This window comes from Cervus elaphus, chromosome 13, assembly GCF_910594005.1.
Source record: "Cervus elaphus chromosome 13, mCerEla1.1, whole genome shotgun sequence".
NCBI classification, from domain to species: Eukaryota; Metazoa; Chordata; class Mammalia; order Artiodactyla; family Cervidae; genus Cervus; species Cervus elaphus.
The window spans coordinates 45,787,885-45,801,199 of record NC_057827.1 but is presented as its reverse complement, the minus strand read 5'-3'; the positions used below and the strand labels follow the sequence as shown (position 1 = coordinate 45,801,199).

Genomic DNA, 13,315 nt, shown 5'->3' with positions numbered 1-13,315 from the left:
TTTCCTTGTACACAGGGACAAGAGTAATGACAGTTGTATTAATTATATGCTGAAAAACCCACATAGCAGCAAAAATGATGGAGATCATCATTTTAAATATTTTATTAAAATAACCCAGTGTAGAACAGATAAAGTAGACCCTCTTGATAATGAGAGGTTCATTAATTTTACAAGAATTCTAGAAAGCTTAGAATGGTCATCAAAATGACCTTTCATTTATTTTTTTAAGAAGAAGAAAAACTTCAGTCATCACTTTAGAGAGCAAGGGTCTAGTAAAATTTTCTAAGATATTTTTTAAAATAATTACTTACCTTTCTGGGAAAAGTTTTGAAAAAATAGCTTGAAATACGGAGGATTTAGATTTCATAGTATTACTTGAAATGCCTGTAAATTTTCAGCTTCTGTAATTTACCCCATTAAAATTTGGTTTATTAGCATATAATGACTTCTGATAAGTAAAATAGACATTCTCCATAAACAAACAAGGACCACACTAAAATTCTTCCCTAACTAACATTAAGAGCAGCACAGTCTGGCTTACCAAGTGTGTCTCCAGGTACAGTTTTAGGCCATCCGTCTCTGCTTTAGGAGGTGTCCAATTTTCAGTGGTTTCCATGGCTTCATTTAACCATTGAATGAATTCATCCAGTTTGTTTACAAACCCCTTGTGACAGAAAAGCGGGGGGGGGGGGGGGGGCGCGGGGAGAACAAGAAAAGCATGTTAATAGGTTATTTTTTAAGCCAATCTTAAAAATTCCATACCTTATCGATGGTAAAACTGATACCACTGCAGTCCCATTCTATGTCCACACTGTACAACAAAATTCCCACCGTTCCTGCCACTGAAATCTATTAAAATGGAAAGAAACTGTTCATGATACCACTAGTGTTTTTTCCCTAGGAAAGATTTTGCTTTTTTTTTTGAGGAATTTAGATTGGACTGCAGTGTGTCATTGCAAAGGTGACCCTCAAATCATCAAAACATTTCTGGGTGTCTGACAAGAGCCCCCTCACCAAAAAATCAGGTCAAGTCTGCTAGGAACCTGGCTTTGGGGGATAAAGTAAAGATGGTATTCTTTACTTAGAAGCCCAAGGAGTTGAGGTGCCTTAACTGAAGGAGAAATTTATTTTTAAATCACATAAGTGTTTAAAGGGACTTGGATGATTTTTACTGACAGCTCAAATGTCTGTGATTGAGTCTGGGTTCTAAAAAACTAAAAAAGGTACAGGACCAAGGAACAAATGTAAAGGCCTAACTTTGGGTGTGTCCTGGACATTAAAAAAAAAAAAAAAAAAATTCTTAGCTAAGAAGCACAATTCACAATAATCTTGCAAATTTTCAAACAGTGGTTACAAAAATTTATTGGCCATTTAAAAGAACACATCTGTGGAAACGGAAAATATTTTGAAAAAATGAAAGCCCAGCTCTGAATCTAAAGGGAAGGAAATGGGGCCGGCCACCGCCTTGCCATGGCTGGGTAAACAGCACCACCTGGAGGTCAAAAGGAGGAATGACAGGCTTCTGTATTTGAACTCACTGAGATGGCTTGGGATGCTAGTTCTCTATTGAACTTAACCTGTTCTTCAGAGTTACCTTTTGATTACCTTTGATTAATATTTTAATACTTAACTTGCTTTAATAGTTAACTCACAATAAAAATCTAAGCACTCCTCCTTACCAGGGGGAATTTTAGCTTTCCACCTTCCCTCCTACTTATGTGTAGCCATAAGAATATAAACAGAAACTATGAAGGCAAGTGATACTAAAGTCCATCTGATTTCTGAGACTTTTGTCACCTGCTATTTCTCCACCTCTCTCAGCCTGTTTCTGTGTGGTGTGTCAACCAGTGTTCTGTGAAGTGGACAGTTCTATTCTCGTATCATGAGAGGATATTCTTAGAGAAACCAAATAGGCTCCACTCTATACACTGAGCTATGCAACATGCAAGAGAATTCACATTTGGATACAGAAAAACGAATATTTGATGTTCATCTTCAGAAGCTCTGCTATAGTCTTCGTGGTGTGAATGAAGGAAAATTAGGCTGATATAAGGAACAACATGAGAAAATGAGGGGAAAATGCCAAATTTTACTTATTTTGTAATATAAATCAAATCCTAGTAAAATAGATACTGGTCTTTCATTCATTCTTTTTAAACTTTCATGTATTTATTTCTGTCTGTGCTGGGTCTTCACTGCTGCTGCATAGGCAGCTGTGGCCAGAAGGGGCTACTCTCTGGTTGTGGGGCATGAACTTCTCATTGCAGTAGCTTCTCTTGTTACAGAGTGCAGGCTCAGTAGCTGCGAAGCACAGGCTTAGCTGCTCCACGGCATGTGGCATCTTCCTGGACTAGGGATTGAACATGTGTCCCCTACACTGGCAGGAGGCTTCTTAGTCACTGGATCACCAGGGAAGTCCCTTATTCATTCTTTTAACAAATATTTATTAAGCAGCTGCTTTGTGTGAAGCACACTGCTGGACATTACTGGGAACAAAAAGATAAATATCAGTGAAGCAAACATATCAGCAGAACATAAAGCATGTCTAAGCACTGGCTTACTGAATTCTGGTAATTTCAATCAGTAGGAAAAGTTAAACCATCAATAGAGTTGAGACATGTACCTGAACTTTTTTGTGAAACTTATTCTGCCTGTATCAGAATTCTGTCTGTACCTAAGTTTGTTTCTGTTCTTAGTATTTTACCTGCCTGTTTCTATAATACTCTGAGTTTACGCATATTTACCTGGAGAGTCAAAGACGACTATAAAAATCAGATTTTCTTCATAACACAATTCAATGCTGCACTACACAAAAAGCACATTTTACACGTTTGCCTCGCTGCTACAGACTGAATTACAAGCCTTTGAAAGGCCACACTTTAGTTTTCCTCATTCATACTCCTGTATCTCATCTATTCCATCCCTCTTGTCATTTTCTACCAACAGTTTCCTGATTGTTCCTTTTTGCCCCTTCTTCCATTATTTTTCTCTGCCTCCCTGCCAAGCACGCCAGGGGCACACTGAGGGTGACCCAGTCCACAGGCACCAGTCCTCCTGGGCCCCCCCCTTAACTGTCTCCTTATGGGTGTGTTCCTGGCTATACTCATGTTTGACACATGTTCTAAGAGTCTGATAACTGGAGCCAAGCCAGGATTCCACCTGCAGCAGAAACCTTGGTCACTCAGCTTGGGAGGAAATGGAACAGCCGTTAGCCTGTTGTCACCAGTAACAGCGCAATTCCCACTTTCAGATCATCTGCTGGAGGAATCAAACCATCTACATTTTGAAAGTTCCTTAATGAGATGCTTTTAAAGAATCTTACTTTGAAACTTTCTAAAGCATGAGTCTTTTTAAAGGCTAAGAAGCACAGTGAAAGTATATAAAAATGTACACTTACAAGTTTGTATAAAATAATTTGCTAAAGCCCTCAGTTGGTTAACATACATTTGAAGATTATGTTTGCAAGGAAAATATAAGGTGGAGTCTTGCAAACAGCTACACTCATGACAGGTTAAAAATACCCATTATTAATCCTCCTATACTGCTGGTGGGTAAACTATGGAGAGCAGTGTCGAGGTTACCTTTAAAAACTAAAAAGAGAACTACCATATGATCCAGCAATCCCACTTCCAGGCATATATCCATGAAAAAAGAAAACTCTAATTTGAAAAGATGCATGCACCCCAATGTTCATAGCAGCTCTGTTTATAATAGCCAAGACGTGGAAGCAACCTAAGTATCCATTGACAGATGAATGGATAAAGAAGAAGTAGTGTATGTATATATATAATGGAATATTACTCGGCCACAAAAAGTATGGCATATTGCCATTTACAGCAACATGGATAAACCTAGAGATGATCATAGTAAGTGAGGTAAAGCAGACAAAGAAATAGTATATAATATCACTTACACATGAAATCTGAAAAATTACACAAATGAGTCTATTTACAAAACAGAAACAGATTCACAGACATAGGAACCTAATTTATGGTCACCAAAGAGGAAAGTGGGGAGGGATAAAGTGGGGAAAGGAGGGAGAAATTAGGAGTACAGGATTAACAAATGCATGCTACCACATATAAGACAGATAAACAATAAGGATTTTCTGTATAGCACAAGAAACTATATTCAACATCCTATAACATCATATAATGAAAAATATTCTGGAAAAAATATATATCTGAATGACTTTGTTGTAAACCTAGAACTAACACAATATGGTAAATCAACTATATTCCGATTTTTTAAAGAGTACGCACTATTTCTTTTATTTTCCTATCTATTTCTCTTCTGTGGCAAATCTAGTCTGGTTAACTAGGAACTGTGGGGGTGATTCCTGTTGCCCTTTGACAAAACTGCTGTGTGCAGCTAGGACAGAAACAGAGTTTCCCTTGCATCAGACATGGGCCAGGAAACAGCAACACAGTAGAAAACGAGGCATGGTCCCCTTGCCTTGTGTTGTTAAAAGTCTAGGGGTAGTTTTTTTAATAGAATTACATGCTTTTTAGAATAAACTGAAGTTGAAAACTATTTCGGTAAAAGGGGAAAGGGGTATAAAATAGGAAGCAGACACTTGTGTTGTCAACACAAATCTGTGAAGTGGTGCTGATTATGGCCATTTTACAGATGAGGAAACTGAGGGTCAAAGAAGGTGGGTGCCTAGCCTAGAGGCAGAGCTGGAATCTGAATCCACATCCCATTCCAGAGTCTGTTCCGCTCACAGTACCACAGCGCCCTCTAGAAACAGTGCTCCAAGAGACATATTACCAGACCCAGATGAAGGAGAAGAAACATTTGTTCTGACTCTCACCTTCTTAGCACTGAGATTAAAACTCTCAAAAAAGTCCCTCCCCCTCACATTCAGTATTTTCTATTAATTTTTCTGAAAGGGGATCTCTGATGAGAACAGGGACTTTTAAAAAAATCTTTTTTTTCTTAGCAAGCAAAACTCACCATACATTTTATTTTTAATTTATAGAAAATTTAAACCAAAATTTTATTTCTAATTTATAGAAAATTTAAACCAAACTTTTAAGGCAGCACATGCTTAAGCAAGCCCATCCTATCAGTGCCTCAATTACAGATGAGTTTGACTCAGTTCAATCACAGAGGAGACAGCTCTTAGTCCTTAGGAGGTAGTTTAGCCAGTGAGCTGAACTGCTAATGTCCTCTTGGTGTTTATTGTTTGGATATGTGTGAACATGTGTGTGTTCATCCCGAGAACGATGCACATTTCTTGGTGGACACAGAAATCAAGTGTGTTTTCTGACCTAGCCCAGATCAAGTTAACTGCCTTCAGAGAGGGACATGCTGAAGAGCATCAGAAAGTGAAATATTTTCATTGTATTTTTGAAACTAGCAAAGGCCAGCCTCTGCTGTTAAAACGTTTTAAAGCATTCAAAAGTATTTACCCCTTTCTAAGTATTCCAAGATTAAAGGATTCCATGAACGACCTTATCTGAACAATACTAGCTGAAACAATAAGTAATCCTCACATAGCACTCACTAAGCCTGGCTCGCTACAGTCCATTGGGTTGCGAAGGATCAGACACAGCTTGGCTTCTGAACAACAACAAACATGCCAGGACCATTTAAAAGCAATATACAATAGATCATCAAGCCAGACTTTAAAACATATTTTCTCTTGAAATCTTCACATAAACCCCTAATGGATGTCCCCATTCCTATCTTATCAATGCAGAAACTGAATTTCAGAGGCACCAAGTAGGGTCATAAAGACCCTGTGAGGTGGGTACTACTGTGACCCCCATTTTGCAAATGAGAAGACTGAGGCCCTGAGAAGTTAAGGAGACACGCCCAACGCCATGTGGCTAGAAGGTGGTGGGCTCAACACCTGAATCCAGAGAGCCCAGCTGGCACCATGTGAAATCATGAAAGGCCAGCTGATCTAACAATTTGCCTAAGTCCCTGGCAGAAAGTAGAACTTGAAAAACATTTAAATGAGGATTAATCATGATGACAGGAGAAGGTATATATATTAAAATGCGGGGGAGGGGGACCATGCTTATCATGAACCAGTGCAGATAATATTAAGAGAACAGCTATTACAAGCAGACAAAACTGAACTTGATTCCAGGCGCCATCCGTCTCATACGAACAGTATAAACTAAACGAGCCACTTGGTGCCTCTGAAATTCAGTTTCTTCATTGGTAAGATAGGAATGGGGATATCCACTGGGGGTTTATGTGAAGATTTCAAGAGAAATATATATTTTAAAGTCTGGCTTGATCAACAATTTTTAAAAACCATTTCTAATGAACAGGTTCCAATTTGATCTTTTATGTCATTCACTCACAACATTTTGGTTATTCACTAAGCATACAGCATTTTGCTGGGTGTCACAGGGAAGACGGAGAGAAAAGTCCCCCCACAGTCATAACACGAGAGGTGGCACCAACTGCTCTGGGCTTGCAGAGGGGGTCGTAACTTGTCTCAGGTCATCACATGAGGGGATGTGGCGGCGGCAGCATCTGAATCTGCAGGTGAGCAAAGATTTCCCTACTTCTTATCCCACCTGCAGGTGCTGAAAAGGGGTCATGCTTCTCACTTTAAGGATAATCTGGCTTCATTTTCCAAACCAGGACAAATGCTTTGGAGCCAGTCTTTACATTAATAATGAGTACCAATGAGTAATTGCAATCCGCTTCCCCTACCCAAAAGGAAGCTTTATTTAGGTTCTGGCAACTGGTAAAATTAGAACTCCACTTATAAGCAAAATTATGCATTGAGATTTAATATGTGTATCGACCAACATACGGGACTTCCCTGGTAGCTCAAGCTGGTAAAGAATCCTCCTACAATGCAGAAGGGACGATCCCCTGGAGAAAGGAGAGGCTACCCAGTATTCTTGGGCTTCCCTGGGGCTCAGACTATAAAGAATCTTCCCACGATGCGGGAGACCTGGGTTTGATCTCTGGTTGGGAAGATCCCCTGGAGGAGGGTATGGCTACCCACTCCAGTATTCTTGCCTGGAGAGTCCTCATGGACAGAGAAGCCTGGAGGGCTGCAGTCCATGGAGTCGCAAAGAGTCGGACACGACTGAGTGACGAAGCACAGCACCAAGATCTTGGCTTCCCAGGTGGCGCTCGTGGTAAAGAACCCGCCTGCCAATGCAGGAGACATGAGAGATGCAGGTCTGACCCCTGGATCAGGAAGATCCCCTGGAGGAGGGCATGGCAACCCACCTCAGCATTCTTGCCTGGAGAATCCCATGGACAGAAGAGTCTGACAGGCTACAGTCCACAGGGTCACAAAGAGTCGGACACAACTGAAGCAACTTAGCACGCACGCAACCAACATATATATTTAACCTTCCATTTTTGCTTATATACCTAACTCTTATATGAAATGACTAATTTAGCTTTTTACACAATAGCTTTCAAATGCAATTCACCTTTCCCAACCACATGTCTGTGTATGCGACGTCCTACCAAGACACTGAGGCTCAAGATCAAATGAAAGGGAATTAAAAGTGATACTTTGAACTCTACCAACTTACACATTTACCCACATTCCTACCTATCAAATCCAACACAGTACAAGTAATTGACAGAAGGGAGGATATGGTATGCGCTTTTAGAAGAAAGATTGAAGAGAAAATGAAATGCTTTAAGGCAGTTTTAACTCTGTTGCCATAAGAAAACTCAAATACTGAAATGTTTTATGAAATATTTAGCTTCTCTTCTAAAGGTTGAATGAAATGTCTTTAGAATTTGAAAATATTCCTAATATAACTATCCCAGAATAAAGGCTGTCAGTTGGAAAGAGAATAAAAAGGGCAAAGAATGGTATTATTTTAAACTGGCCGGGTGAGATGTCTTATTCTGAACTCAGTATCATGTGAGTATAATAAACTGAGTTGAATCTCTAATTCCTTCAAATACTAATGACAGTGATTTCAACGGGGAAGAAAAGAGTCCAGAAAGATCTCTGACTCTCATAATGGGAAAGGCTTTCCTTCAACATCCAAAGGCTTTGACTTCAGTTACTCCCTGCTGTTTAGTTGCTAAGAATGTCTGACTCTGCGACCCCACGGGCTGCAGCCCACCAGGCTCCTCTGTCCACGGGATATTCCAAGCAAGAATACTGGAGTGGGTCAGTTACTCCTTACTTATTTACAAAAAGAAATAGTCAACAATGTTAAGGGCAAAACAAATTTGGAATGCATATCATCAAAGTCTAATAAAAATGGGAATGAGTAAAAGAAATAGGAATAAACTGGAACTCATAATAAGTTAATATTAACTGAGTACCTATTATGTGCCAGGCACTTATGTATTATACTTGCAACTACTCTATGCTCTAAGGGTCCCACACTCTCCATTTTACAGAGAACACTGATGCACAGATAAGCTCAAATGCCTACAACTGTCAGAAGGGAAGCTGGGGACCCTCCCACAGAGCTGTGCTCACTGACTCTGTGTGACACATTGTCTCCAGCACCCCCAATGTTCCAGAGGCACTGGATCAGCAGATCAGGTCATCTTTATCTGCCTCTGAATCCCAAACAAGGACCTAAGATGCTCTTACTTTAGAATTTAGGATTATGATTGTTTAATGGTTCACTTGTAGGCTTTTTATATCCAGTGTTATAAATAACAGTACTTAACATTTGGGTGCTGACTATCTACCAACTATTCTTCTGATAACTTGTGTAGTCACTTAATCTTCACAAATGTCTCTATTGTACAGATGAAGAGGCTGAAGCATAGAGGAGTTATGTAATTTATTCAAGGTCATAAAGCCATTAAATAGCTATTAAGTAGTTTTGTTCCAGGGCCCAAGCTCTAAACCACTAAGCCACAGTCTTTGTAAGCAGACTTACCCTCATGGGGTTCACAGAGAGAAAAATAAAGGACAGAAATATTCACTGTTGTCCATTCTTACTTCTCAAGCCTCTGTGAGAACCACAGTCCGTGCCACAAGACTTCAACGTTCCCATCACCACCGCCTGTGTTTTAGATAATTCTCCATTCTCTACACTATTTTCTGTCCTCTGTTCCTTTTTCTTTAAGAAAGGGCTAATCTCTTATTGACATTAGATGAACATTTACTATTAAGTAGAATCTTACAAAGATTACTTGGAAATATATAACAAAAATATAGGCATTATATAGACATGTTATATAGACAAAAGCTCCCATATAAACTTTCTATAGAAAATATATAAACATTATACAGAAAAGGGACAATATTTTATTGAGATTAGATGAATATTTTACTTTGCAAGTATTTTTGTTAATTTTTATTGTAGTATAGCTGCCTTAGTTATACCAAAGTTATGGTATAACTAAAGCTATGACTTTAGAATGACCAACCTAGACAACACATTAAAAAGTAGAGACATTACTTTGTCAACAAAGGTCCGTCTAGTCGAGGCTATGGTTTTTCCAGTGGTCATGTATGGATGTGAGAGTTGGACCATAAAGAAAGCTGAGTGCAGAAGAGTTGGTGCCTTTGAACTGTGGTTTTGAAGAAGACTCTTGAGAGTCCCTTGGACTGCAAGGAGATCCAACCAGTCCATCCTAAAGGAAATCAGTTCTGGGTGTTCACTGGAAGGACTGATGTTGAAGCTGAAACTCCAATATTTTGGCCACCTGATGTGAAGAGTTGACTCATTTGAAAAGACCCTGATGTTGGGAAAGATCAAAGGTAGGAGGAGAAGGGGATAAGAGAGGATGAGATGGTTGTATGGCATCACCGACTTGATGAACATGGGTTTGGGTGGACTCCGGGAGTTGGTGATGGACAGGGAGGCCTGGTGTGCTGCGGTTCATGGGGTCACAAATTATCGGACACGACTGAGCGACTGAACTGAACTGATAGCTGCTTTTCAATGTTGATGACTATTTCTCTTTTGCCTTTTCCTTCTCTTTCCTCTACTCGTTGCCCCTTCCCTCTCGTTCTTCATTTTTCTCTCCCTTTTTCACTCTTCTCTTCATTCCTCTCCTCCTCCTTCTTCCTTGTCATTCCTGCTCTTTTCTTCTACAGCTCAAAGTCTCCCCCAACCATGTTGTGGCTAATCAATCACTTTTAATAAACATTTCCCCATATGTACATACAATTTTAAAGAAAAGGGCAGTTTCCTTGACACTGAAGTACAGAGCTGAAATGATATAATCCTATGTTTAGATGTAAATACTTTCCTGAATAGTAAAACCTCCTTGCAAATCTAATAACTGGAACAAGAATGCATAAAGCTAGATGGGAGTGCTTTTAGATGTTAAAATTTTTCAAAAGATTATCTATGATTGTTTAAATAGCCTAAATTTTCTCTAAAGAACATATAGTTCTTTAGTAATAACAAAGTTATTGCTTTAGAAAAAAATGGAATTTAGTGTAGAGAGTTTATCACACTGGATGAGCAATAAAACAGCCAACTTTCTACCAGAGACCTTCAGAGTAGTGAGTCAGTAAAGGGTAACAATGCAGCCACTGTAACATCAGTGGAGCCAAGAAGATAGAAAATAGCATTATCTAAATACATCTGCTTGCAAAGGACAAGAGTTCCCATGCACATTAGAAGCACAGACCCAGTGTTCAAAAGTCCCTCAGATCCCAGGTAGTTCAATGCCTTACAGATAAGGAAACTGAAGCTCAAAAAGGTCAACTACTTGACTGGTAACAGACCAGTAGGCAGCTGAGGCAGAAGAACTCAGGTGTTGTGTCTTCAAGTACAGAGCTCTATTATTGCCCATTTTTAAGTTTTCATGAATGTCTTTTGGGGGGAGGAATTCTAGAATTAAAACAAAGACAGAATTAGAGTTTTAAAGAATAATGTAAATCCATGGCTGATTCATGTCAATGTATGGCAAAAACCACTACAATATTGTAAAGTAATTAGCCTCCAACTAATAAAAATAAATGGAAAAAAATAATTAAAAAAAAAAGAATAATGTAAAATTCCAGAGCTCTGTTGGCTTAGCTAATTCGGTATGCTATCTAGATCGGGTGGCATTAGGCCAGAGGAAAAACAATAGAGGGCACCGAGAGGAACCCAGAACACTCTTGGCAGATCAAATCCAATAGAGAACAACTCATTGTGAGAAATCTAAGTGGCTGAGCATGGCTAATGTTCTGGAGGCAAACAGGGAAACTGAGAGGTAAGGTTGAAGAATCTAGGCCAAGAGCCGGGCATATACACCGCGCTCTCAAGTTGGGACTTGATCCTAGGAACAATGATGGTGTCAATGCAGTTCTGCAAGCAGAAGAGAGAGAATCTGATCAGCGTCTTAGAAGACTCGCTCTGACTGCAGTGTGGAGAGCGGACTGGCAGGTGTTAGGCTGAGATCAGAAAAGCCAGTTGAAAGGCTACTACCCTAATTCCTGTGAGGGCTAGACAGGCAGAAGCAGTGGGCATGGAGGGAACATGCAAGATTGCAGAGAGACATTAACACGGACAGGAACAGTTGAATGTGATGGAGAAAAAATTTGGGAAATCTATTAGAATCTGATATTACTTCTAGATTTCAATTTTGGTTGGAGGCACTATTCTCTGAAAGAAGCAGTAAGATATTCAGATGGAAGAAGTCATTTGCAGGCATATGATACACATGGTCTTAGACAGCATGTGAGGGGTAAGGAACAAGATCTAGGTTAAAGAGAGCAACATACAGGTGGTACTGGAGACCACGGGCAGGATGAGAAGCTGGGAACAGTGTGGAGAGGCAGATCTACTGGGCGTCTTCTACACACTGAGGCCCCACAGTGCAATGCTCTCAATTTTATCCACCCCAGCCCCTCATTCTGTGTCTGTCTCAGTGGTTCTTGACACTGGCTGTATCCCCAAATCAACTGTAAAATACACCAGATCCAGAGAAGGGAAATCTTCCTCAAAGTCCATTAAGGCTACAAAGATAAAGAGCCAACAGCTGAGAGGCACTCGGAACATACTCATGTTGATCTTGGCGGGAGAAAAAGTACTCACTGCCCTTTTGTGACAAGCCAGCAAAATCTGGTATTAACCAGAAAACAGGATGTGCTAATAGGAAGCACCAGACTACCTCACCTGCCTCCTGAGAAATCTATATGCAGGTCAAGAAGCAACAGTTAGAACTGGACATTGAACAAAAGACTGGTTCCTAATTGGGAGAAGAGTACGTCAAGGCTGTACATTGTCATCCTGCTTATTTAATTTACATGCAGAGTGCATCATGAGAAACGCTGGGCTGGATGAAGCACAAGGTGGAATTAAGATTGCCTGGAGAAATGTCAATAACCTTAGATATGCAGATGACACCACACTTATGGCAGAAATCGAAAAAGAACTAAAGAGCCTCTTGATGAAATTGAAAGAGGAGACTGAAAAAGTTGGCTTAAAACTCAACATTCAGAAAGCTAAGATCATGGCATCTGGTCCCATCACTTCATGGCAAATAGATGGGGAAACAGTGGAAATAGTGACAGACTTTATTTTGGGGAGCTCCAAACTCACTGCAGATGGTGACTGCAGTCATGAAATTAAAAGACGCTTGCTCCTTGGAAGAAAAATTATGGCCAATCTAGAGAGCATATTAAAAAGTAGAGACATTACTTTGCCAACAGAAGCCCATCTAGTCAAAGCTATGGTTTTTCCAGTAGTCATGTATGGATATGAGAGTTGGACTATAAAGAAAGCTGAGTGCCGAAAAAGTCACGCTTTTGAACTGTGGTGTTGGAAGAGACTCTTGAGAGTCCCTTGGACTGCAAGGAGATCCAACCAGTCCATCCTAAAGTAATTCAGTCCTGAATATTCACTTGAAGGACTGATGCTGAAGCTGAAACTCCAAAACTTTGGCCACCTGATGCGAAGAACTGACTCATTTGAAAAGACTTTGATGCTAGGCAAGATTGAAGGCGGGAGGAGAAGGGGACGACAGAGGATGAGATGGTTGGATGGCATCACCGACTCAATGGACATGAGTCTGAGTAAACTCCAGGAGTTGGTGATGGATAGGGAAGCCTGGCGTGCTGCAGTCCACGGAGTCACAAAGAGTCGGACATGACTGAGCGACTAAGCTGAACTGAATAGGAAGTACTCCTGGGAGAGGCATGTTCCAGTTGTAAAATGAGGGAAATGAGTTGGACAACTTCTCATGCCTTTCTCACTGTTACCATCTCTGCTTCTTGCATACAGAGCCTCTTTCAAAGCCAGGGATGCTCACATGATTTCCCTGTTCTCGTCTAGTTGAACAGGGAACTTGTTCTTTGGTGACTTTCACATACCTTCCCAATGTCTTCTACTCCTCTCACCATATCTATCCTTTAAGATTCAGCTTCAAGGTTCCTTTCCCAGCAAATCATCCCAACCTA

The 13,315-nt window shown here is 40.2% G+C and overlaps 1 protein-coding gene across 3 annotated transcripts in view; it reads right to left on the bottom strand.

Moving 5' to 3' along the window:
* Nucleotides 1-13,315, bottom strand: part of AKAP6 (A-kinase anchoring protein 6) — a 493,795-nt gene that overhangs the window by 258,514 nt on the left and 221,966 nt on the right. For all 3 annotated transcript variants that reach the window (XM_043921795.1, XM_043921796.1, XM_043921797.1), the window contains exon 5: nucleotides 542-664. In XM_043921795.1, the coding sequence (XP_043777730.1) occupies nucleotides 542-664 (123 nt within the window). The remainder of the gene's footprint in view (nucleotides 1-541; nucleotides 665-13,315) is intronic.